At 44.7% G+C, this 25,920-nt stretch overlaps 2 protein-coding genes across 2 annotated transcripts in view; one reads left to right on the forward strand and one right to left on the reverse strand.

Moving 5' to 3' along the window:
* The first annotated feature begins 203 nt into the window (after positions 1-203).
* Positions 204-25,821, forward strand: ATP1B1 (ATPase Na+/K+ transporting subunit beta 1). Its single transcript, XM_059050996.2, has 6 exons — positions 204-862; positions 5,600-5,728; positions 17,829-17,984; positions 20,501-20,685; positions 23,299-23,379; positions 24,378-25,821. The coding sequence occupies exons 1-6, from the start codon at positions 766-768 to the stop codon at positions 24,639-24,641; spliced, it is 912 nt and encodes a 303-aa protein (XP_058906979.1). The 5' UTR covers positions 204-765; the 3' UTR covers positions 24,642-25,821.
* The window catches only part of NME7 (NME/NM23 family member 7), a 255,564-nt gene continuing 255,273 nt past the window's right edge, over positions 25,630-25,920 (reverse strand). The window contains exon 12 of the mRNA XM_059050588.2: positions 25,630-25,916. Within this exon, the coding sequence (XP_058906571.1) occupies positions 25,884-25,916 (33 nt within the window). The 3' untranslated portion in view covers positions 25,630-25,883. The remainder of the gene's footprint in view (positions 25,917-25,920) is intronic.

Consider the following 25,920-nt stretch of genomic DNA (forward strand, 5'->3'; position numbering starts at 1 on the left):
GAGTATGCGCCCAGCCCGGAGCGAGGAGGGGGCTGCGTATTGCCACCCGCGCGCCGCTCGCCGTTCCCCCGGCCCCTCTCCGCGCCCCCGCTCTCCAGCCCGCCCCTCACGCCGCCGCCCCGGCTCCTTTGTGCCGGCCCCGCGCCCGCCCCTTCGGGCCCTAGGCCCCGCCCCTTCCGCGCCGGCGATTGGCCCGCCGGGCCGCCAGTGGGCGGGGCGCCCGGTCGCCGAGGCGCGGTATATAGTAAAGGTAGGGCGTGCGCTTTCAGCCAATATCTCGGCTCGTGGCTGGCCTCAGAGTCCTGGGCCCGCAGCCCGTGTGTACGTCCTCTTGCCTCTGACTTTCTCCTGTCCCCTGCCTGTCTCTGCAGAGGTCACAGGAGGCGGGGGCCGAGCACGCGTCCCCGGCGGGAGCGGCAGCTGCGGGTTCGTGGAGCCCCCGAACCCCCTACGGGCAAGAGGAGCGCGTGGCGGACCAAAGAGAGCCCGCGAGCGGCCGTGAGCCCACCAATAGGTGCGGGGCTCGGAGCCGCCCAGCGTGCGCGGTCCCTCCCTCCTCTCTCCGCCCCCGCCCCCGCCGCCGCCTCCCCCTCCTGCCTCTGCTCCTCCACCGCGCGTCTGGCACTTTGAGAGCCGCAGCGGCAGCGGCGGTTGCAGCTTGCGGAGAGCCAGGCCGGGGACGCCGACTGGCAGCCGGGGAGGACGCGAGGGCGCACGCCGCAGTCTCCCACCCTCAGTCCCCGCGGCAGCTGCTGACCCGCCACCATGGCCCGCGGAAAAGCCAAGGAGGAGGGCAGCTGGAAGAAATTCATCTGGAACTCGGAGAAGAAGGAGTTTTTGGGCAGAACCGGTGGCAGTTGGTGTAAGTACGGGATCCGCAGCTCTCGCTTCTAGCGCCTTGTCTTTTCTGGTAGGCGCATCCCTTGCGCAGGCTCTGCGGACCGCTCCGCACGCTGCGTGCTGGAGAGGACGGAGGGGTCGGGTGGTGAGCGCTGCTCAGATTGCGCCGGCCTGGGCTTGTCATTCTGTGCGGAATGCGGAGTCCCCGGGCTAGACGCGGGGTGGGGATAGGAGCGCGCCAGGCAGAGGGTTGTGTGTATTTTAGCGGTCTTGGTAATTTGCAGTCTATCGGAGCGTCGCTTGAGCTCCTCCGTCCTGGGAATGGTCAGGCTGTGGGAGACTAGATATGCCTCTCCCTATAGTCATGTCCCAAGTCCTTAAAAATGAGATCTGAGGCTCTGAGAGAACCGCATGAGGGTGGTCGGATCGAATGCAGGCGAGGTTGTGTATTATAGCAGCTTTCTTCTAGTCTAAATATGTACCTCAAAAAGCGGGTGTGGGAGGGCGGCGGTGATGGTGGCAGAATCCATACACTGCAGTATTTCGTAGAGATGCCCAGAGTTTCCCCCGATGACCTACCGTGGAGTCATCACAGCCCAGAAATGGCCCAGGAAGCTCCATGTCAGGACTTCGTTTCTGAGCCTTGGCCCCCAAACATGGCAAAGTCTGGTTATTTTCAGTGTCTACAGATAGGTGCAGAATCAGTAGCTTGGGTTGATTACGGTGAAGGGTTAGTGTAAGAAATAAATAGCACAAAGGCAGAAGCAGGTTATCTTATAAGATTTTGGGCAGCCTGTTGCTTGGCTGGATAGACTCCCCCCCGCCATTGAAAATTAGATACCTTACTTGTCTTCTACCTCTCTACACGGGAAGGGTGACATTTTTTTTTTTTAAGGTCATTTTGAAGGGCAGAGTTGTAGGCAAATCTGTAAGAGTCGTGACTGCTGGGGAGAGAGAGAGAGAGAGAGAGAGGGAGGGAACTCCCCCCCTCCTGCATCACTGCCCCCTCCTTCTTCTCTAATATCATCATCACCATCATCATCATCATAGACACCACTAGCACCACCACTGCAGCCACTAAGGGAGCCCTGGGTAGGTGCTGATGTGGTGCTCCTGATTGGAAGGATCTGTGAGCATCGGCAAGAGAATGAGTCAGGGAAATAATGCTTGGCTGACATTTTGAAATGGAAGAAGCTGGAATATACGATTTTTGTAGAGAGAAAAAAAAAAAGCAGCCTGTAGTGGGTCTCTTTGATTGAAAAGTAAAGGGTTAATAATGCATCACATTTCAAGGTTAGTCAAGGTGAAACCTTATCCCATACCTGTGCTGAGAAGCATAGATATCCCTGAGCCGTGTTAAATGTCGGTCTTTAAAGGGATGGCTTTTAGCTTGTATTCTATATTTTGTTTGGGGAAGACTGTTCTTCAGTGGGATTACTGCCATAGTTTCTCATGGAGAAAGATAGCTCTCTGTGTTTTCTTAATGTGGAAGGGAAAGCCTGAAGAACTCTGGGTGTTTTGTAGGGTGAACAGCTCCTGGCCTGGGCCATCTCCCAGCAACTCCTGGTAACTCGAGTGAGGCCTGAGGGGTGCACTGCAGAATGGGCTCTCTTCTCCCAGATTCACTGGAGGTTCCTACCACGATGATCTGACCCCAGCCTCGTCATGGGCCAGGGGCTGCACTGACCCCAGCCATATTGTAAAATTTGCCCTCTAGTGTTTTTCCCTCTCATAAAATGTCTTTCGTTCCTTATTCCATTTCCAGAATAATATTTGTTTTAGAGGGTAAGGCAGTATGGAACGACTTGTTTTGTAAGCTGACATTTTATAAGGCAGCACCTCCATATGAGAGAGAGAAAGTATTGATATTTGTGTCTTGATACGACATACAGCAAAGTGTCAATACACTGATTAATGAATGCAGACATCAGGACTGGTGCTCTTGTCTCATCTTCCCTTCCATTTTCCAAGATGCTGGGTTAAAAAATCCGGTTTTTATTTTGCACTAATATGTTTACTCCTTTCTGGCAATCTAAGAAATGACAGAGCCTCTCACAGGAAGAGAGAGTGGCAACAGCTGTGTCTCCTATGGAGAAAATGCCACCTTTCTAGTACTGGGCCCAACGTGGATGCCCTTGGGACCAGGGCAGGTTGCCCTTGGTTCAGTTCTGCTTGTAGGTAGATTTTCACCAAGATGGACGCAGGAGCCTCGCCTGTCACCTGCTGGAGAAAGCGCAGCACACAAATCACCTGGTGCTTTCTACCTTTTTATTAAGTTAATACACGTGTTGGTAGGTTTTTATGTCTACTGCTGGGCCCAGATGCCATTTTCCTTTCTGCCTGTGACCTTTTGAAGGGTACTCGTTCTTTGTCTGTTTGTTTCCTAACTGGAACACCTCTATATTACTTGTATTTTTTAAAAGGAAGAAACATTACTTCAAAGGAAAAAAGCATCTCTAAAGTTTACCCTCTGTGCCACCCTGGCTGGTTGGTACAGTATGCCCAGCTTGTCTTTCTGAGCCTGGGTGTCGGTGAGCCCAGTGCATAGGCCCTGCCACACCTGTGTCGTCCACTCTAACCAAGTGACCTCACAGCACCAACGGGGGAAACTGTGCCAAGTAACGTCTCCGAGCAAAAGAGAAGAATCCCCCACTGCCCTTAGCGTATGGTGTCGGGCAGATAGGAAAGGCTGTATCTTCTTCAATTTAATCAGCGTGCTTGCAGAATGAGTTTTTTTTCCATAATCATATTTGTGTTTTAAATCGTAGCCTCAATTATGTACCTCCTCATGTTGTTAGAATTAGGTATCTTGAGTCCAAGGAATGAGTTAAAAAATGCTTCAGGGGTTAGGCTGAGAGCGCCAAGATGAGGTGAGGGCAGCAAAAAAGAGGATACAACAGTTCTCTTTCTGACCGTGTTATACCAACTCTTGTACCTCTTAGGAGCATTCACTGGAAAATTTTTCCAGATCTCTTGACGTCACAGCCTTGCCATTTGCCTACTGCTGCCTGGATACAGAATGCAGCACTTAACCCTTGTCCTGCGGGGAAGCACTGATTGAGTTGGGTAGCTATAGTTCTGGATTGTACAGTCTTTTCATTTTTCCTTATCTTTGTTTGTGTCTTTGCCCTTTTCCTTCTTTTTTTTTTTAATAGAGGAGAAAAAGGGTAAAGCATTTTGGTGTGGTTTTATGTGTGTTTTGCTTGCTTTAACAACTAGAGTATGGTTTTCCCCTGAACTCTTTATTTGCTGATAGAAAAGTTGAGCTTTTAAATGTACGGAGAAGGCAAACCTGGCCGATTCCAGCCACAGTGAACCCACTCCCTCCTGAACACACACACACACACACACTCACACACACACACTCTTCCACTTCTTTTCAATGATGCTTTTGTTCTGTTGCTTTCTCCCAAGGACCCCAGCATCTAGTGCAGGAGATCTGAACGTTTTGAGAAGAAAGCTAAAGCCTCCTTGTGCAGTCATGTTTCAGATTAGATAACCCTACGGTTCACTGTTCCCACGCTGCCTTCACATTGAGTGGCTGGCACAGGGCTGCCCGGTGGTGCCTAGTACAGCCTGTTACTATGCGGCTAATTGGGGAGATAATCCCTGTAAACCAGTAACTGATAGCTTCATTCCAGTCCGTGGGCTTCTCGGTTTGTTATTTATTATTTTTGGCTTTTGCAGCTCTTTCAGCCTCCATTCTGTTGTCCTGTGAACTAGGGAGAGAAGAAAATGCAGCTTATCAAGCCAGTCCTTAGTCTGAGTCTAGTCAGAAGATGAAATAAAAATGTGCTTGCCATTTTTACTATAGCAGTTCCTTCCTTCCTTTTTTTTTTTTTCTTGTTTGGTGCCCCCGAAAGGAAAGACAATGTACTTGGTCAGGAGAGCTTCACTGGCTTTCTCAGCATTCATTGCTCTTTCTCAGCATAAAAGCTCACAGGTGTTTGAATGTTTGGAGAAGCAGCAGAGCCTGGATTGTAGTATTGAAACGTCAAAGGATAAGCAGGCAAAGAAAACATCAGTCTCTAAGGAAGTATGTTGTCGTATTTGAAATGCATTGCATAAGCACACAAACACAGCCCTAGATTTTATTGATGATCTTCAGGACATTTTTTTGTAAAAGGAACATTTATCTATTTATTTATTTTTGGGCCGTGTTGGGTCCTTGCTGCTGCGCGGGCTTTCTCTAGTTGCAGCGAGTCGGGGCTACTATTTGTTGCTGTGCGCGGGCTTCTCATCGCAGTGGCTCCTCTGGTTGCGGAGCACGGGCTCTAGGCACGTGGGTTTCAGTAGTTGTGGCTCGCGGGCTCTAGAATGCAGGCTCAGTAGTTGTGGCGCACGGGGTTAGTTGCACCGCGGCATGTGGGATCTTCCCGGACCAGGGATCAAACCCGTGTCCCCTGCGTTGGCAGGCGGATTCTGAACCACTGCGCCACCAGGGAAGTCCTGTGACATCTTGTTTTTAATTTAGGGAATAAAATTATTTCCTATACAGAACCTTAGTTCTAATGGAATATTCATCCTACCCGGAACACACATGCACTATAATGGAGGGCTGCCCATCCCCCTGTTTTTACCCTACAGTCTGGGAATGAGATGAACTCTCTTGATCAATGTTGGTAAAGGAAGTTCTGAAGACACAGCTTGGAGGGGAAGCCAGGAAGGAAATCCATTCGTCTCTGGGAAGGTTTGCCTTGCATTCTGAGTATGTGACTGCATCACAGCCTCTTGTTGTTTCTGTCTGTTCTCCTTGCAGTTAAGATCCTTCTGTTCTACGTAATATTTTATGGCTGCCTGGCTGGCATCTTCATCGGAACCATCCAAGTGATGCTGCTCACCATCAGTGAATTTAAGCCCACGTATCAGGACCGAGTGGCTCCACCAGGTAAAATGAACGTGAATAAGTTCAGTTTTTCTGGAGGTAAAAGGAGCGTCACTTTTTCAATTGAGAAAACATTCTTCCGAAAATTGTCTATCATGTGGTCTTAAACCCAGCCTAGGAAGGAAAAACCGGGACTTCTGACTGTTGCAGCCAGCTTTCCTACCTGCACTGCAGGCAAAGCTCCTAGGGTTGCAGGCATCTTATTTTCCCAGCTCTGCTGGGAGCGAGAAGAGCCCTGGTCCTCTACCCAGCCTGCCACTCACCGCCTCTGTGACGCCCAACCACGGCCTTGCTCTCCTCATCCCTCCCACCCAACGGCTTCGTTAGTGGGATCATTATGGGGCCTTTCCAGCTCTCACGCACATTTTTCACTTGCTTGAGGGGCCTACGACTCAGTTAAATCCTATAAAAAACCACTTTGGCTCCCATTTTTAAAGGTTAATTTATTTTTAGGGATGATTAGAAGCTCTGAAATGGCCACCTGCTCCCAGGGAGAGGAGCCCTGACTTCAGGGGTCCATTCTTCCACCTGCTATTGACGGGCAACTTGACCTTGAACAAAGGCGCTCTCTTTTCACTTCTCAATATATATGCCCGTTTGTTTAATAGGAGTCTTACTTATTGGCTTTCTGGGTCCCCTTTGCAGGTTAACTGTCTCCTTTAGCTCTGAAAACTTGGGGCAACAAAGAGGTTATCATAGAGAAATGCAAACTGCTGCATGAGTGCCCTGCGGTGATGTGGGTGCTGTCACTGTTGAGTGACCTGCCTTGTACGCATGCATGTCCACGCTGGTCACTAAACCCTGGGGAGACCCACTGCTCTCGTGCCTGACACTGACAGAAGGACGAGACAGCAACCACAACCGATTGTTCTGTTTGTGATTGTACTGTCTGGCTCATCTAAAAGTCTTTGTCAGGACCTGGAGAGAGGAAATGTTGCATAACTTCCGGGTTCTCACATTGTCAGTGACCTTGAGGCTGCCTGCCACTGGGGGTGGCAATGACGCGTCCCCTCTGCACTTACCCTGGGCAACGGTTTAGTGACAGCTGTATTGAGGTGACAATCTTGAGGCTGTCTTCATGGGACTGAGCAGCCTTGATCAGGTGCGGCCGCCAGTCACAGCCTTGTCATGTCCACCTCCTCCCTGGGCATGAGAAAGTCCCTCGGAAGAAAATCTTCAGAATATGGAGATGGAAGACACTGGTTTTTAGCCCCAAGTCAAGTAGTTCTCTACTGTAAGCAAACCCCTAAATATTTCCAGATAAACTTAGATCTAGGGGATTTTGGAAATGAAAAAAAGAGAACATGTAAGTATGTAAAATGACTGCTTAATAATCCCCAGTTTCCAGCAACTGTTTCCTAAAAGAGGTGGGTCTATGGAAAGGTTGAAGCAAGAATTCTGGTTGGTACAGTGAAACGTAGGATCTTAAGTAAACATGTTGGACTCTGGCTTTTGTGACAGTAAAGCATGGTGTGTCTTTTCATGTTCACATTAAAAAAAATTAATTAATTAATTAATTTTTTGGCTGCATTGGGTCTTCGTTGCGGTGCACGGGCTTCTCATTGCAGTGATTTCTCTTTTTATTAATTTATTTTTTAATAATTTATTTATTTTTATTTATGGCTGTGTTGGGTCTTTGTTGTTGCATGTGGACTTTCTCTAATTGTGTTGAGCGGGGGCTACTCTTCGCTGCAGTGCGTGGACTTCTTATTGCGGTGGCTTCTCTTGCTGCAGAGCACAGGCTCTAGGGGCACGGGCTTCAGTAGTTGCGGCACACGGGCTCGGTAGTTGTGGCTCGCGGGCTGTAGAGCACAGGCTTAGTAGTGGTGGTGCATGGGCTTAGTTGCTCCATGGCATTTGGGATCTTTCTGGACCAGGGCTCAAACCCGTGTCCCCTGCATTGGCAGGCGGATTCGTAACCACTATGCCACCAGGGATGTCCCTCACATTCACTTCTGCTAGAGTTTTTATGGTAGCATTAGTCATAATTTAAATTTGTGTAGACCTTTTATTTTTTCTCTTTTTTTTGCCATTTAAAAGCTAATTTTCAATCATGATGCCATTTTCTAATAATTCTTATACTCGAAGTCAAAGGCGACCCCAAAGTCAAGCATTTTCTTTAATTTCCTAGATTTAAAAACTAGTCCTTGAGTAGTTTGACTTTGGGGTGTCAGTCTTTTTTAATAAAATTAAAAATATTCTTCATGTTCTTTGCAGAAAGGGAAGTTTCACTTTTGAAAAGAAATAGCCAAAGAGCTGGTCCTTTTAAGTAAAGGCTTTTGTAAATGACCTTGCCTGGAAAATCTACTGGCCAAGGTGCCTTCTCTCCGTTTCCCTCCCTCCCCTTCCTTCCAGCCCCTTCCTAAAAGACACATTCTGAGTACCTATATTTAGTGTCCTCACAGCAGTTGGACTGACCTGACAAACCGTCACTTCTCCAAAGGAATGCTGGTGGCTCATCTTGGAAATATGCATTCCTGTCCTTTTGTCTGTGTCCCAGGAAAAGTGCTTCCTCAGTCCTCCATCCTCCCTGCCCCGTCCCTTGGGTTCTTGGTCACTTCTCTGTCTCTCCTTTTCATCATTCCCTCACCCATCACCTTGCCAGGAGAGTCTAGGTCAAGCTTCCTTTTACCCTCGCCTTTCCAAGGGACATGGCATTAATTTGAAAATGATAGTGGCCTTTGAACCGGGAGGCCAGGTCGGCAGAGCACTTGCTGCCAAGAAGGGCAGTCCGTGGACTCTCCCTGAGTGCTCTGAGGGGTACCCTCTGGAGCCCTCCTCCTGGCATCTTTCAGAGAAGATCTTAAGAATTTGTATTTTTGGTAGGCAGTAACTATTCCTTCAGGCCACAAACGGAAGGAATATATGGAAGGAAACCCTGGCAATTTTTTGACTTCAACGTAGTATCTCTAAGCCTGTATTTTCATGACAGTTAAAAGGAGAAAAGTGTATATTTAAGTCAAGTGGACCTAGTGAGTGTGAAAGAGCTGGTCCATCATTTAAAGATATAAAGACTTATTAATGCTATTATTAACTAAACTTGAGTCATGAATACAAACCTGGCCAGACTGGGTTTTGACTGCCCTGTTCACACTAGAATACCTAGTAATCAGATCTCTTCTAAATAACACGTGTGCATGTGGCCAAATTAAGCAGTGGCCATTGTGCAGTGCATTTGGGTCGATATGTCTGTAACAATGGACAAGATGCTGGGCTAAACCCAAAAGTCTCAGAGTAAGGACTAAATCATCAAACGGAAGAAAAATGTAAGAAAAAATGGATGACATGTACGGTTTCTTGCCCTGAGCAGTGGTGGCCATCGCTGCTTATAATGTCTTACGAAGTTGTGTTGCTGTGAGATATTGGAACAGATCTGCCTACTCAACCTGGAAGGCAAGGGCTGCTGAGATTTTATGTTGAAACATATTAATTTGCTATTTTTGTGGGTCAAAAATGGTTACGTGTTGGCAATTTCACATTGCCTAACCTAAATATGAAAGCAGCCGCTGAGGTCCTAAGCCACGACGCATAGGTTCCCAGTAAAATTGACCTGAGAATGACAAGCAGGGGCTGTGGAGCTGGACACAATCCCACCATTCTACACAGTACTTAACTTCACTAAGCCTCTATTTTCTGATCTGTAAAATGGGAACAATACCTGTAAGGGTTAAAAGAGGTGATAAATATATGTAAAGTGAATAGTATTTTATTTATGGTTGCAAACCTAGTGGCATTAGGTGGCATTATTAACAGCCACCTCTATTTTTATAGCCCTATCATTTCACTGGAAACAGAGGTTTCTTCTTTTTGGATATTGAATTCAGTATTTCCAGGCTTTGGATGATATAACAGAGAGGCTTTGACACTTAGATGATATAACACTTAGATTTTCCTGAAGGTAATAGAATCTTAGCTGTCCATGAAACATGTTTGGGAGGAGTTGGGTTAGGAAACATGTTTAAGAAAAATGTTCAAGTGACATTGTGTTGCTTCTGTAATCTCTCCCTCTAAAATACCCACATTTGGTAGGTTAGCCCCTGCCAAGCTTTCCTCCCTGAGGGACCCTCTTAGGAAAGTCCTCAGCGGTTGGTCAGTGGCATCTCTTCTCACCATGTTAACGGTGTTGGATCTGGAGAGAGACATGGGTGTCAGCATGCTGGAGAGGGCAGGAGGCACCCACGTGTGCCCGCTCCCACACACACGGTCACGCTCACGAGGCCCCGTCCCTGGTTTGACCCTGCACTTTTCGCTGCCTGGCCAGTGGTGTAATGGAAAAGTCTCCTCTTCCATCCCTGCTGCCCCAGCCCACCCCATAGGCTCACAGAGCCACAGTGGGATGAACCACTGTGTGTGTCAGTCAGGGGGTCCAGGGAGATTCCCAGCTGCCTTACTTCCTGGTAAGCAGGTATGAATACGTGGACTGTTCTCTTCCTGTTAAGTTGTGGACAGGATTTTTGTTTTGCTTTGAAGTAAAGATGGCGCAGTGCAGGAAGAATTCATTTTTAAAGGGTCCTATTTCCCGTGAGATGGTAACCGGCATAAAGGCAGAAAAATAAGCAGTGTGGGAAGACCGGCAGCCCACACTGCCACCACCGGCAGACTCCATTTCATCTTTTTTTTTTTTCTTTTTCGGTTCGCGGGCCTCTCACTGCTGTGGCCTCTCCCGTTGCGGAGCACAGGCTCCGGACGCGCAGGCTCAGCGGCCACGGCTCACGGGCCCAGCTGCTCCGCGGCATGTGGGATCTTCCCGGACCGGGGCACGAACCCGCGTCCCTTGCATCGGCAGGCGGACTCCCAACCACTGCGCCACCAGGGAAGCCCCCATTTCATCTTGATTGGGAGAGGGAAACATCTTGTCCTCAAATCCATTAAGGTAGAAGGCATTGTAATTCCAATCTCATCGTATTGGGTTGGCCAAAAAAGTTCATTTCGGTTTTTCCGTAACATCTTTGAGAAGTCATCATGTCAAGCTCAGAATTGCTTAATTTTTTTTTTTTTTTCAAGCTACATTACACCCAGGTTACTCTCTTTCACTTAAATTTCAAAGGGGGAATTGGACATATTTGGCTTCCTTATGCTTCAGAGGAATTGTTGTTCCTTCAAAGTGCCAACAAGGTGTTTTTCAGCTATTTCGTTAGATTCCATTGATGTGTGAGCTGACACGATAAATATGTGATGCCCTCCAGGCCCGCCTGGCGCTCGGTTCCCTCTCCTCTCCTCCCTCCCTCAGATGGGTCCTGCCAACCTACTCCCAGAGTTTAAGGCTGTGGATGAGCTGGCATTGGTGGTGCTAGTATTTCTGCAAGCTACTACCCAGAGTTGTAGTTTGGTAAAGGATTGAGAGCAGCAAACTCCCAAGTTCCCTTCCTCGGTGAGCCTCGCTGTTTGGCCTTCACAACTCACCCACTTCTTCATGTCTAAAGACAAGGGTACAACGAATAAGTCAGCTCGGGTACACGGGACGTCTACTAATTAACTTAAAACTGTTCTTGGAGCCACATAGAAAATGTGTCTTCGTTCATATGCTCATTTTAGATGAGTGAGCAGAGCAGAGCCCTGTGATGAATAGGACCAGGTAATACATTTCATGCAGAGATGGGGGTGGGTGTAGGGGGACATGGATCTGTGAAGCTTCACGTGGGGTTTCTCCGCCGCTCTCACTTGAGGGAAGGGCTTGGGGAGGACGGCAGTGGAAATAGCGCCAGCCTCACGGCCTCCGTGTCTATCTCCATGTCTGTGGTAAGATACCTTGGGTTGCACTTGATGTCTGTGCTTGTTCAGTGCTCTCATTCTAGTGATCTCAGGACTCCAGAGCCTATCTGACACAGACGAGAGGGAAGTTGGGGAGATGAAGGGGAGCAGGGAGGTGTCACCTAGTGGCTTCTGACCAGAAAAGTATCTTTCCCCACATACACACACATGAACAGACATCGTCAAATATCCTGGATCACATGGAGTCTTGTTTTGGGATAGTATTGGTCACTTAGCAAATTGTATATCTCAAGTCAAAATACCATGTGTACTTGTTCTTCAGTTTGGCCTTGGATAAAAAAGCATAATTAATGTAAAATAGTAGGATTTGACTATTTATATTTTCCCATTATAAAAGGGGTTGTCATTTATCTTCTTGGGAACAAGCACAGTAATCAGCTATACAAAATATCGCAGATATGTCCCTGTGAAATTCTGTGCACATCTAAGATAGAGCCCCTGAACTAAGTAATTCTCTCTCTGCTCACCTGAAGATGATCATACAGCTACAGGAAAAAAAAAAATCTGATGATATAGGGTAATTCCATAAACAGAGAAGGGCCTTCAACCAGTGTGCATGGCATTTAGCTTAGGAGAAAAGATTTCCATACACTAAGGGTTGTTGAACATCCAAATAGGCTGTAGAGAAAGTCCAGCAACCCATCTTTCTAAGATTTTTCTTCAAAAAGAGCAGCTTCTTTAGGGTTTGGGAGGGTAAATGTGACTCTGCCTGGAGGTAGGAGGGTTGACATCAGCTGATCCCAGGCCACAGTCAAAAGCTGAAGCTGAGGCAGAAGGTGAGGCTTAGGCTACCGGTTTCCAGAAGGCACAGTGGCACCTTTTTTTTCCTGTGTTCTCCCTGTATTTTATTAGCTAAATTGATATTAATCATGCAGAGGTAAAATAAAAATTAAAAACAACAATCAAAACCCATAAATATCTTAGTGGCACTTGAAGGGGTAAAATTTGTGTGTGTGTGTGTGTATGTATGTATGTATGTGTGTATATATGTGAGCCTAGAAATGTATGACTGTGTGTATAAAATCACACACCCCCAGCTTTTTTTTTTTTTTAATTGAAAATTACTTTTCTGCTTGGAATGTACAGGAGACACATGATATATATGTATTGTGTGCAAGGCTACCTTTATAAGCATTTTTTGCCTCCTGGAGGTTTCTGTGGAAAATGATACCTATTTAGAGTATTTGGCCTAGTGATTTATTGGATGTAGTAAATGACAGGTACAAGCAGCTGTGCTTTGGGATTTCCTTTGAGTAACTGTTAGAAGGTTAAAATGAATGCATTCTAGTTTAAGTACTTCAGACTCACAAGTAGATGGCGAAATTATAAGCCTGCTAACATTATAAACCTAATTGGAAGCAAAATACTTCTTTCTTAATGAAAAGTTTTTCTTTTCTCTTTCCTTTCCCTCCCTCTTTTACTTGCCCTGTGAACACCTACTAAAAGCTGAGGACTGAGTGTTTTCCTTATTTGTTTCTCAGGAGATGGGGAACCAAGGAGAGGCCAGTGCAACTCAAAAGCAAATGCAAAGCCAAAGGGTTTTTGTTTGTTTGTTTGTTTAATTATTATTTTAACTTCAAATCTTATGTTAAGCTGACATACTCATTAAAAACCAAATATTAAAATTTCACATATCCAGATTCTCATTGCAATCCTTTCAGGTGGCTTTACTTGATAATAATCACTCTGTAATTTAAGGCAAATGGTCAGATCAAGGCAAAGCTGTACAGAGCTCAGCGTGGTTAATGTCAGTTCAAGTTCAGAAGACTGGAGAAGCAAAAGGTTAGATCTGTTTCCTGGAATATAATTTGAAACGACAAGCTAGTGATTGGGTGTTCTGCTATCTTTGGCCTCTGGGAGTTACCACTGCAAACAAAGCTCGTCCTTATCCAGAGCTATAACTAAGGACTGTTAAGGCGTGGGCAGTGCGGAGAGGGACAGCCGAAAGTATCTGACCTAGTGTGAAAACAGCTAATGAGAAGGCCAGTCAGCAAGATGGGATTTGTGTGTCCTTGGAGAGGGTCAGGCTTGAGGAATTTGCCTGTGGACTCAAGATAATAAAGAAGTTGCCAAATCCAATCCTAATTCTTTCTATCCCTTCTTTCCATTAGTCTGATAATGTAAAGTAAATGGTTTAAAGGATTTAGATATCAGGTCAAGGGTCCTTCATCTGCCTCTTGTAAGTATCTAATTGCTTTAGGGAAATGACTAGGAATTTTCCTAATGGTTTAGAGAAAGTCTCATCAGAGATTTTAAGATTATCCAGAACAGAACCATCCGGGTGATTGATCTCTGATAGCTTCCAGGAAAAGGAATTCTCAGGTCAGCAGGTTCTGGACAAAGAAAAGCGAGGAGGCAGAGATGGTGGGTGAAAGAGTGAGGGACCTTCGGAAATGTGAGGAGGGGCTGAAGAGCATACCAGGAAGGCAACAGCCACCCTGGATTGTGGGGCGGCCTCCTGGATATGTGTGTATTATTTATGTACTTGCTCCATAGGTGACGGTTTAGCGAGAGAAGCTGATTGCATGACCTCAACCCAAATGGTTCATGCTTTTCTGGAAGCAGCATTTAGATCAGAAGTTAGGTATCTTAAAAGGATCGTCACTAAGGCTTATATTAGTTCTGCGATCCTTCAGAGATCCCAGAGGGAAACTTTACAGAAGAGAGCGAGACACCGCCGAGCTCCCTGGGTTCCTGGGCTCCCTTTGCCAAGGTTGTACGTCACTGAAAATGCAAACGATGGGGCAGAGACTTTGGCCCAAGGTCTAATGCAGGTGGGCAAGTCACAGGATTGTTAAGACCCAATGCTTAACTGTCCATTTCACCTCCTGCATTCTCAGTTTCACCAGTTTCTGATGCTTCTCTGTACAGAACACAGTAGAGATCCTTCAAGTGTGCTTGATCTGCTTTTGTCTCATGTGGTAACATATAGGCTTGACGGGGCTTAGGTCATAAGCCAGACTCTCTGAAGGATTGGGGCTCTTGGAAACTGGTAGACACAAGACCAACTGTGTATAACATTTTTCTGGGCCAGTGGGCACCACTGTGCCTGTAATAATAATATCTATATTTCTGTTAGTCTGCTCAAGAATTCACTCACTAGCAGTACCCTTTTGGTAGTAAGGGGCCCACAGCACTATGTGAAAGGAGCTAATGCCTGGGGTCTCCCACGTGTCACCTGGTCTCTTTAATAGTGGAGACCCTGCACTTGGCGTTGGGAGGGGATGAAAAGCACAGCGCAGAATCCCACCTCCTCCTGTTGCTCTCCTTTTCTCTCTGGGACAATCTGAGAAGTACATCACTCATCCTCACACACACATCCGGGAGATAGAACAGCCGCTGGAAGAGGGGCGCAGAAGCGGCCAGAAAGTGAGAGGCGGACTGCTGGGGAGGAGAGCTGAAGCCAGGCCAGAGGCAACACTGACCTGTGTGACCCTCATCTTGCCATTTAGGTCCTACCGTGTTTACTCTCAGTGTGACCTTCTAGGGTCACTTTCCTCTTTTTAACCTGTTGGGTGAGATGCTCCAAATCTCACACCAGGCTCACTGACGTTTTGTTAGCATTTTGTTTTTGGCTGCGTCACCTGCTCTGCAGATGGACCATGGCTGGCATGGCTGTCACTCATCACACTGATGTCCCTGCCCGTCAGCCAGACGGTCCTTCCCCACCTTCTTCCTACCTGAAGACGAGGCGAGACTGCTCTTTGGCTTCTGACAGTTGCTCTCATCTTCTTCACCCTTCATCTGTCTCCTGCTCTCCTGCCTTCTCCTTCCCAAGCCTGGAAACAGTGTTTAACCCTTTGCACACAGATCTTCTCTTAGTCCATTTCTGCCCACCACCTTCACCACCAGGTTCGAGGCAGACCTCCTGCCTGACAAATTCAAAGGCATTTGCCTCTGAGTTCTCTGGCTGCCCTGTGCGCTGCTGGCCCCTCGCATGTGAATGTCCCTCAAAGCTCTGTTCTCTCCTGACTCCAGGGTTATTCTGGGAGAACATACCATCCCCCTGAGTTCTGTTAAACCTCTGGCTCTGGGCCTGTCTCTGCACTTCCCCAGGTCCAAGCAAGTCACCTTGACTTAAATGTCTTGTTTACAACCCAAACCAGCGATGACCCTCCTTCCCAGACGTTCTGCATTTCAGCCCAGGAAGCCCTATTTACCCTACTAGCTCAGGCAGGAAATCTCAGTGAAAGCTTCCACTCACCTCTTGTTTATTTTACTTTGTTTATGTTTGCACGTTATCTATCATCTTTATCATGTGGCCTCTTTGTACCATAAATAATCACAATGCCAGTTTTCTAACTAAATAATGTAGAAAAACACTTTTTAGGGTATATTTAAATTGCTTAACTCATACAGTCTTCTACTGTTTGTGAGCATCATAAAAAAATGTTTTAATTGTAGTAACCTTTATTTTTAACTGAAGATTTTCTGCTACTTCCTCTCTGACTCATTTCCATCACTGTTGACAGCGTTTTTTCCCCCCTGAAATTCTTCAGATTCTCCATCACCCTTTCAGAGATGCTTCTTAATGTCACTTTGTAGTTTGTCTCGGGCACCCTCTCTGCCTGGCTCCAGACCCTCACGTTCCTCATCTTCATCTCCCATCGTCTCCATTCCTCTAGGGAACTGCAAGCACAGAAGAACTTGCCCATTCGGCCCCCTGAGCTGCCCCCCCCCCTATTATTTAACTACTTTTGAAGCTCAAAGCCATCCTTTTTTTTTTTTTTTTTTTTCTGTGGTATGCTGGACTCTCACTGCTGTGGCCTCTCCCGTTGTGGAGCACAGGCTCCGGACGTGCAGGCTCAGCGGCCATGGCTCACGGGCCCAGCCGCTCCGCGGCATGTGGGATCTTCCTGGACCAGGGCACGAACCCGGGTCCCCTGCATCGGCAGGCGGACTCTCAACCACTGTGCCACCAGGGAAGCCCCTCAAAGCCATCCTTAATGACGAGAAAAAAATAACGGCCATTTAGCCCAGGCCCTACTGAAGTCTGGTCTCTCTCTGGTCATCACTTACACTTCGACTAGGTCATTATCTTCATACCCACGTCACGACTGCCACCCTCAGGTTCTAATTCTCTAAAGCAGTGGTTCTCAAACCAAGGGTGCTTAAGGACCTCTTCAAGCTTGTTAAGCAGTGATTTCCAAGTCCCACCCTTAGAGATGGGGATTGGGCAGGTCCAGAGTGGAGTCTGCGAGGCTGCGTGTTTAACAACCCCTAGGTGAGTGATGGAGGTGCCCTGAAGCGACTGTGATGAGCCATCTTTCATGCCCAACCCAAAGAGGGCGGGTCTGGGAGTGGGGATTCAAATAGGGTTGCCAGATGAGCAAATAAAAACACAGGAGGCCCAATTAAATTTGAACTTCAGATAAACCATGAATAATTTCTGTAAGTATGTCCTGAATTTGACAGGAGAGATACTTAACATAAAAAATTTTTCATGGTTTATCTGAAATTCAAATTTAACCATGCATTTTATATTTTATCTGGCTTCCTGGAATAGAGTGCCGTTGTGATTGACTCTCCACCCACTATCTTGGATAGTGCTGTGTAGTGTTGTTCAAACATCTATTCAGGAAGTCTTGTGAATGACAGAGGCTTTTAGAGGTTAAAGAATCTAAAAGTCCATTGAAGAGTGGAAAACGAAGGTACACATACTTTGGTTTTTACCCTGGCTGGCACTTGACTTGCTCAGAATAACCACTTATGTTTGGAATGGAAAGCAGGAGTAGTAACTGCACATAAATTCCATATTCCTCCAGTTTAGGTTCAACGATCCAAAGAAATGCCTCTACTGAGTAGTCTTGAGTCTGTAGCATTTTCAGTGGTCATAAGTTAATTGATTAAAAGGAGTATGGAAGACGCTGTCTGTGCTCAGTCTTACGTGCAGTTAGGAAAGGGAAAGCCACCTGCATGAGATGCTAGCAGTGCACAAGGCAGGACTGGAAAGATAACAGGCTTTCGAGTACCACGTGCTTGGGTTAGAATTCCCGTTCCACCACTTCCTTTGTGACCTTGGGTCAGGTACTTAACCTTTCTGTGCAAGAAGTGTTTTCATTCATAAAAAACAGATATGCTTATCATGAAACGTTGCTGGGGAACTTAAATGACATCTGATATCAAGACATAGTCATTGGTACTTAGGTATTTAACCTAAATGCCAGAGAAAGGATTTCACAGGAGAGAGAATTCAAACCATTCTTTTTAGTCAGATGGGATCAGCAAAGTATGTTTTATACGTGGAGAGTCAGCTTTTGAAGTATCTTGGTTGACTACCTTCCCACTCATGATTTTCTCTGTGTTTTTCTAACTTTTCTTCCTGCTCTAGGATTAACACAGATTCCTCAGATCCAAAAGACTGAAATTGCCTTTCGTCCTAATGATCCCAAGAGCTATGAGGCATACGTGCTGAACATAGTCAGGTTCCTGGAGAAGTACAAAGATTCGGCCCAGAAGGATGATATGATTTTTGAAGATTGTGGCAGTAAGTAGACATATTTTGGATGTTTGTGGTTGGTTAATTCTGATTTCCTGTTTCTATTTGTTACTTAATGATTGAAAGAGACTCCTGAAATAATTAAAAGATTGAACTCGGGCCATACTGAGAGGATAGTTTTTTGTGTTGTTTTTTTTTTTTAAAGCAGAAACACTTTATGGGTTAGGCTTGGATGCAATGAAATAAACAGTATAGCCTCAAATATTACTTTACCTGTATTTGAAAGGTGTCTTACTTTTGAACACTCCCAGATATCTCTGTTTTTACTACTCAGACTCAAAGACCACAGTTACAGATTTGATTCTCTTACATCCATTGATTTTGAGAAATACAATTGCTTACATTTCCAGATTTCTGCCCCCCTCCCTCCCCATCAAACCCCTGGCCCCTACAGAAGAGTTCACAGGACCTTCTGTCACCAAAATGAACCTTTGGTGTGATTAGCTATAACCACACTGATACTGATGGAGGAGGGTTTATGGTCAGGGTATATTTTAGAGACCCTGGCTGGGATGGATAATGAAATATGTCTTAGGCAGCTGATCACATGGATAAGGGAATGACTGATGAATGTAAACAATGGCTCTTAGTTGCATTAAGCCATCGATGGAATGCACAGCCTCCTCCTTGCTACCTGGAGTGTGAATTTCCCAGCCTTGTTGTCATGCCTACCAAAACAAGATGCCACTCTGAGTTACCAGGTGGTACCAGTTTTTCTGATTCAGTTCAAGCATTTATCACCTCCAGTTCTTTTTTTTTTTTTTTTTTTGTGGTATGCGGGCCTCTCACTGCTGTGGTCTCTCCCGTTGCGGAGCACAGGCTCCGGACGCACAGGCTCAGCAGCCATGGCTCACGGGCTTAGTTGCTCCGCGGCATGTGGGATCTTCCCGGACCAGGGCACGAACCCGTGTCTCCTGCATCGGCAGGCGGATTCTCAACCACTGCGCCACCAGGGAAGCCCACCTCCAGTTCTTTAAATGGCAGACTGTTGTGTAATATGGGGTGAATTGCCATTTTAAGTCATTTTGAAAAGAGTTAGTAATTTAAAATACTCTTTCACTAAATTTTTCTCATTAGAATTTAATTGAGGTTTTCATCTTACTTTGCAGTAATTAAAAGGCCCGTATGCTGGATAATTAGAGTGATTCACTTCTCAAGAGATGGACTGAATTGAGGCACTTTACTATTTGAAGGGAAAATAGTTAGTTTGTGGACTTAAAAATATGTATATAATTTATGGTGTTTGCATGGTATTTGCATCCATTTCCTGCAGGATGCTTTGTTTTAACTTTGAATTCTGTTCTCATTTATTCTTTCTCTGGCTTTGAAATAAAAAATGCAACAATACAATTTCTCAGTTGAACAAATGCTTATAAGAACTCAGTGTTAAAAGACAAAAACTCAAAAAAAATTTTTTTTTAAACCTTGAATCGTGGTTGAAAAGGAAAAACAATTCTTTCCTACTCCCTTTTTACTGTTTAACATGTTAATTAGAGGCATAGCTCCGAGAAATCCCAACCATGAAACTTCCAGTTCTGAAAATTATTGGCAGTCCTTTTGTGTTCTAATTATAACGTCCCTGTTATTGAGCTGAGCTGATGTCGACCTGTGCAAACTATGCTACTCCTGAAGAGAGATCCAGTTTCCTTTCAGTCTTCTACTTAGTGGAGTCATCCATTATTTAAAGAAAGAAATATCGGCAGAGACCAAACATCATGTGCTGCACATCGAGCACTGTGAAGCTTTGGTACTGGCTATTGCTTTTGGTAAAATACCTTTTTAAGGTCAGTGGAGAGATGAGAGATAGCTTGCTGGAAATCCTTTCTTTCTTTTTTAAAAAATTATTTATTTATTTTTAAATTTTTTATTTATTTATTTTGGCGGTACGCGGGCCTCTCACTGTTGTGGCCTCTCCCCTTGCGGAGCACAGGCTCCGGAGGCGCAGGCTCAGCGGCCATGGCTCACGGGCCCAGCCGCTCCGCGGCACGTGGGATCTTCCTGGACCGGGGCACAAACCCGTGTCTCCTGCATCGGCAGGCGGACTCTCAACCACTGCGCCACCAGGGAAGCCCTAAATTATTTATTTATGGCTGTTTCGGGTCTTCTTTTCTGTGCGAGGGCTTTCTCTAGTCGTGGCAAGCAGGGGCCACTCTCCTTCGCGGTGTGCGGGCCTCGTTATCACGGCCTCTCTTGTTGCGGAGCACAGGCTCCAGACGTGCGGGCTCGGTAGTTGTGGCTCACGGGCCTAGTTGCTTCGCGGCGTGTGGGATCTTCCCAGACCAGGGCTCGAACCTGTGTCCCCTGCATTGGCAGGCAGACTCTGAACCACTGCGCCACCAGGGAAGCCCTGGAAATCCTTTCTTAATTCAGGTGATATAATACATTAAGTGCAGGATAGCCCTGTCTTAGAATAATTGTGAAAAGGAAGAGAGAGAGCCCTGTCCTTTCTCAGTGGTGCTCAGGGAATTGTTGGTACAATGTGAAAACGGCGTTTGCATTTTCAGATGTGCCCAGCGAACTCAAAGAGCGAGGAGAATTTAACAACGAAAGAGGAGAGCGAAAAGTCTGCAGGTTCAAGCTTGAATGGTTGGGAAATTGCTCTGGAATAAATGATGAAACTTACGGCTACAAAGAGGGCAAACCATGTGTCATTATAAAGCTCAACCGAGTTTTGGGCTTCAAACCTAAGGCAAGTAATGTTTTAAATCATAGAATTTAGACCTAAGAGCCATTCACAATTCGATGTAGTCCTTAATTGGTATGAAGAGAGACCCTAACAGACGTTTAAAGGATACTCAGTGACAGTTTTGAAGCCTGATCAGTAGAGTAACACTGAAAACCTCTGTGGCCACCTTGGAATTCTTAGGGTTAGGTCCTTAACCTCATTTCCTAAAGTTAGAGAAATTCTGTGTGGCAAAGCCAAATTCTGAAGTAAGTCCTGTGGCCCTGTTCTGGATTTCTATAATGTAATTCTATAACATAAACTCTTTAAAAGTAAAAAGAGAAAAAGATGTCTTTAAATTTAAAACCCACCTGCATGTACAGTCATACTCAGGTTTTGGTACTCTAGGAGCCACAGTATTTAAAAAAAAAAAAAAAAAGTCTGGTAATCTGAAAAAATTATCTGGTCATCAGAAAAAAATGTTTGTTTTTTTCTGAATGAAGATTTTGTTGCAAAATCAGACGTTGAATACTGTCTAGGTTGAACTTTTATAACCATGCCACTGGCTTTTGCCATTATTGCAACTTACAATGGGTAAATACTACTAGAGATCATCAAAAAAGTGCAAATTGCCTTTGCTCACCATTTGGTGGGATGGTAGCAGTTCTTTAAAATTAGAAGAAAAAACTGTATGGGTGTTATCTCTGTTTTTATAAGACTGCTTATTTCATTCTCTCCTCCAGCTCATGAATTAAAAAATGCTGTCCTTTTCTCTTAAGCGTGGATTCTTACAGAAGATTTCTCCCATTTGCTCATGAGAGCATTGCCATTAAGAGGGTACTTTTTGGTTCTGATAGGAATTGACTGCAGTATACGGAGTTATATGAACAAACTTACTTCATTTCTGGAATCTGGCTCTTTTGTTCATTAACTTTCTATTATATGCTCTTTATTTCCACAATGCTTGTTACCCATGAATAATATTTTCAAAAGAAAATCAATGTAGAGATGAAAAGTTTTATTAACCTAACTGAAGGATACATCAAAACTCCTTTACTGCCACCAGAGGCAAAAATGGATGAGTGGGTGCATGGATGTTTGCCTGGCTGGCTTGTTGGATCTCCTACAGAAATTAATGTACCTCTCAACAGAATTTTAATCTTCTCTCCACTTAGACTAGGAGGTAATCGAAGAAAAATGGTGAGAGCCATTGTGTCACACTTAGGGTTGATATTCATATTGCTAGGAAACTCTTCACCAAGGTAAACAAGCTATTTGGCAATGAAAGAAATTGGTGCAGTGTATCCAAAGGACTAATCATGATCTTTGCTCTCTGAATCCCTCACTTTTTATAATTCCTTTTCATAGGCATTGAATGATATTTGTCCCCCACAGAGTCTGTTGTGATTCACATCTCTTCCCATATTTATAAAGATATTCTGTTAAAGTGATGAATTCAGCTACTCTTTGTTTTCAGTCTTTTTTTTCCCTTTGGATTCCCCTTGGTTATCCATCGCCACTTTCTGATTCAGCCCCGCATCCCAAATCCCCAACTCTTTCGTTGTTGGAATTACAGAGATTGCAGTACTACACATCTCACTTGATGTGCCCGTTCCCTCACTCCCTGAGGACAGATTCTGGTAACTTCTTTATCAATATGTATTTTCTCTTCATATTTTTGAAGATAAATCTATTGATGGCAGAAAGTTCCAGTAATCAAATCTAGATGATCATTTTCTTATATTCCAAAACAAAGAGCAGTACCAAAAATAGTCCTTTACTGATATGGAGAATTGTCCATTTTATCTGACTTTGATTAGGCTATGTATGTGTCACATCTCATGTCAGGACTCACATACTCTGCTGATGTGAGTAAGCAAGTGACTGTCTGCCTTCCAGGGGGTAGATGTCCATCACACTTCTCCTGAGATGGATTTGAGCCAGGGATCTAGGAAGGCAGGCCCTGAATATTTCACTACAGCAGTAATTTTCAACGTGTACTATGGGTCCCTTCGATGCAGTCACCCCTTCACAAGACCCCTTCTTGAGGGCAATGCCACTTTTATCTATTTTACATGCTGGACTTGCCAAACAAAACTGGGACTTAAATGACAGGGCCTCCACTGGAGATTTAAAAAAAGAAGAAAAAAGGGAAAAAAAAAAAAGAAAAGAAGGAAAGCTTACTTGAAGAAGGCATGCTTGAGGGAGAAGGATGGCATTATTTATTCATGGCTTGGGAGGAAAGCCCAAGTTTTATAAAAACAGAAATGTCAACCAACCTTTCCATCTAATTATAATCTTAGCAAATGAGAAGAGAGCATTATTTCTGAGTTGGCTCTTATTTTTCGGTGTCCTTGAATAAAGCTTACAACGGGTTGCCATTAGAAGTTCCATTTAGTACTGGGCTGCATCACAGCTTAATTGTAGTGGTCACAAAACTTGGGCATTTATTTTCAAGAAAATCACAGCATGACCTTTCCTAGATTGGTTAAGAGAGTCATTCATTCTGCTGTCCTCAAGTGTTTGGTTATTATTTCAATTGACCAAAGTGTACTTGTTTGGGCTACGAGCTAGTTTTATTTTTCAGAAGTTAAAGGAATTATTTACAAACTTAGTGACCACCATGGGTTTTATTTTTAGCCTCCCAAGAATGAGTCCTTGGAGAATTACCCAGTGATGAAGTATAATCCATATGTCCTGCCTGTTCAGTGCACTGGCAAGGTAAGGAGACCTTTAGAGTTACTGAGGGTGGGGCAGGAGAGAGGGGAGAATGAAGGAGATTGTTTTAAATTACAGGTAAAACTTTAACATGGGAAGTAAGAAGCACTGCTTCCAGGAATCAGTCTCAGCCGACTGAATTGTAGCTATACTGGGTAAAACTTCTTAAAAGAACAGAAAGATGTAACAAGAATAAAAACATCTATCAGTTTCTCCACTGGAGCAAGAAACTGAAATATCTGAATTTAATCAGTTGGAATACTGGTTTACAGAACTGAGAGGTGAACTAGCCCACATAAGTGCTTCTGTGGCTCACACGGTGTGTTAAAAACTTGAGTCCAACGTTTTTTTTTTTAATTGACAATTTTACATTGAAAAATTGCTTCTGGCTTTTCTTTAAAAAAATATTGAAATATCAAGGTAACCATCAATGTGTATTCCCTTTAAATCTGAAGACAGGTACCTGATGGATTGTTTAGAGAGAGAAGCAGAATAAAGAAAGGGAAATCTCCAAACAGTTCAAATTTATTTTGGCACCAAGAAAGGAAATGGACACAAGAAAATGAAAGGCAAATAGTTAAACTTTTGGAGGTAATGTCATTGAAAATATCCACTGGGCCAACACTGAAGAGTTTCTTTCAGTGCTGGCCCTATTTCTAGGAGGTGGTGTTGGCTTGAAGAAAGGCTTAGTTGGCTTTTGCTGCAGTTTCCCATTTGTACAATGAGGAAAGCCTCCTTTTAGTGACCATTTCTCAAAGCTACTAAGGATTAGGCTGAGTGTGTCTTTTCCTCTCGTGGGAGATGCCGTACCCGTATCCTTCAGTGGTTAGTGCTTACCTCCTCCCGTGAGGGGCTTGAGCTGGCATGTCAGCAGATGACTGATCTCCTCCAGCAGTAGCTTGCAGACTGCTTTGTGGGACTGAGCGTCTCCTTTGTGTATGAGTACAAATAGTCATCCAGGATGTGAGCCGTGAAAATCTCATTTCCTCTCTGGTTTCCAGCGAGACGAAGATAAGGAGAAAATTGGAACCGTGGAGTATTTTGGACTGGGCAGCTACCCTGGTTTCCCGCTGCAGTATTATCCCTACTACGGCAAGCTCCTGCAGCCCAAGTACCTGCAGCCCCTGCTGGCTGTACAGTTCACCAACCTCACCACGGACACGGAAATCCGCATAGAGTGTAAGGCATATGGTGAGAACATTGGGTACAGTGAGAAAGACCGTTTTCAGGGACGCTTTGACGTAAAAATTGAAGTTAAGAGCTGATCACAAGCACAAATCTTTCCCACTAGCCATTTAAAACAGTTAAAAAAGATACAAAAACCTACTAGTCTTGAACAAACCGTAATACGTATGGGACCTACACTTAATCTATATGCTTTACACTAGCTTTCTGCATTTAATAGGTTAGAATGTAAATTTAAAGTGTAGCAATAGCAACAAAATATTTATTCTACTGTAAATGACAAAAGAAAAATAAAAATTGAGCCTTGGGACGTGCCCATTTTTACTGTAAATTATGATTCCATAACTGACTTATAGTAAGCAGTGTTTCTGGCCCCTAAGTATTGCTGCCTTGTGTATTTTATTTAGTGTACAGTACTCTCGGTGCACACACTCTGGTCATTTTTCAAGCCATGTTTTATCGTATCTGTTTTCTACTTAACGTGAGCAAAGTTTGCTGTCCAAGGTGTAAATATTCAATGGGAATAAAACTGGCATGGTACTTTATTTTTCCTTTTTGGGTTTGGCTCTTTCAAAGATGATAACGGCCCATCGATGAGCATTTTTAACACACTCCATAGTCTTTCCCTGTGGTGTTTGTTAGGTCTTTATTATTGTTATTTTTTTTCCTGGGTCTGGGTTGGGGGGGGTGGGGTGGGCTGTTATGGGGGAACTGCCCTTTAAATTTTAAGTGACACTACAGAAACACACACAAAGGTGATGGGTTGTGTTGTGCTTTGTACTGAATGCTGTCCTGACTTCTCTTCCCCTGTCCTCCAGTCTGTTCTGAAGCTGTGTATGAGATCTGGTGCACCTGTCACTTTGGCTAGTGATAGGGCTGATTACTTTGCTTTGTACATTTTCTTTCACTTTCCTTTTTTCCTTTCTCCGGAGGCATCACCTGCTGGTGCTGTGTCTTTATGAATGTTTTAACCATTTTCATGGTGGAAGAATTTTATATTTATGCAGTTGTACAATTTTATTTTTTTCTGCGAGAAAAAGTGTAATGTATGAAATAAACCAAAGTCACTTGTTTGAAAATAAATCTTTATTTTGGACTTTATAAAAAGCAATGCAGTACCCCATAGACTGGTGTTAAATGTTGTCTGCAGTGCAAAATACATGTTCTAACATATGTCATAATTGCCAGGAGTACAGTGCTCTTGTTGATCTTGTATTCAGTCAGGTTAAAACAATGGACAATAAAAGAATGAACACATTCCTCATGTGTGTGATTCACTCTTGCCTCAACACCACAACCTGTGACTTCTTTACTTTCTACACTTAGTTATCCAAGATCTTGAAGAAATACTGAACCTGA

Source organism: Kogia breviceps, chromosome 1, assembly GCF_026419965.1.
Source record: "Kogia breviceps isolate mKogBre1 chromosome 1, mKogBre1 haplotype 1, whole genome shotgun sequence".
In the NCBI taxonomy this organism is placed as follows: Eukaryota; Metazoa; Chordata; class Mammalia; order Artiodactyla; family Physeteridae; genus Kogia; species Kogia breviceps.

Coding starts and splice junctions, on each gene's coding strand:
- ATP1B1 (XM_059050996.2), top strand. CDS start 766: ATGGCCCGCGGAAAAGCCAAGGAGGAGGGCAGCTGGAAGAAATTCATC. Junction 17,985..20,500: donor GATTTTTGAAGATTGTGGCA/GTAAGTAGACAT, acceptor TTGCATTTTCAG/ATGTGCCCAGCGAACTCAAA. Junction 20,686..23,298: donor TTTTGGGCTTCAAACCTAAG/GCAAGTAATGTT, acceptor TTTTATTTTTAG/CCTCCCAAGAATGAGTCCTT.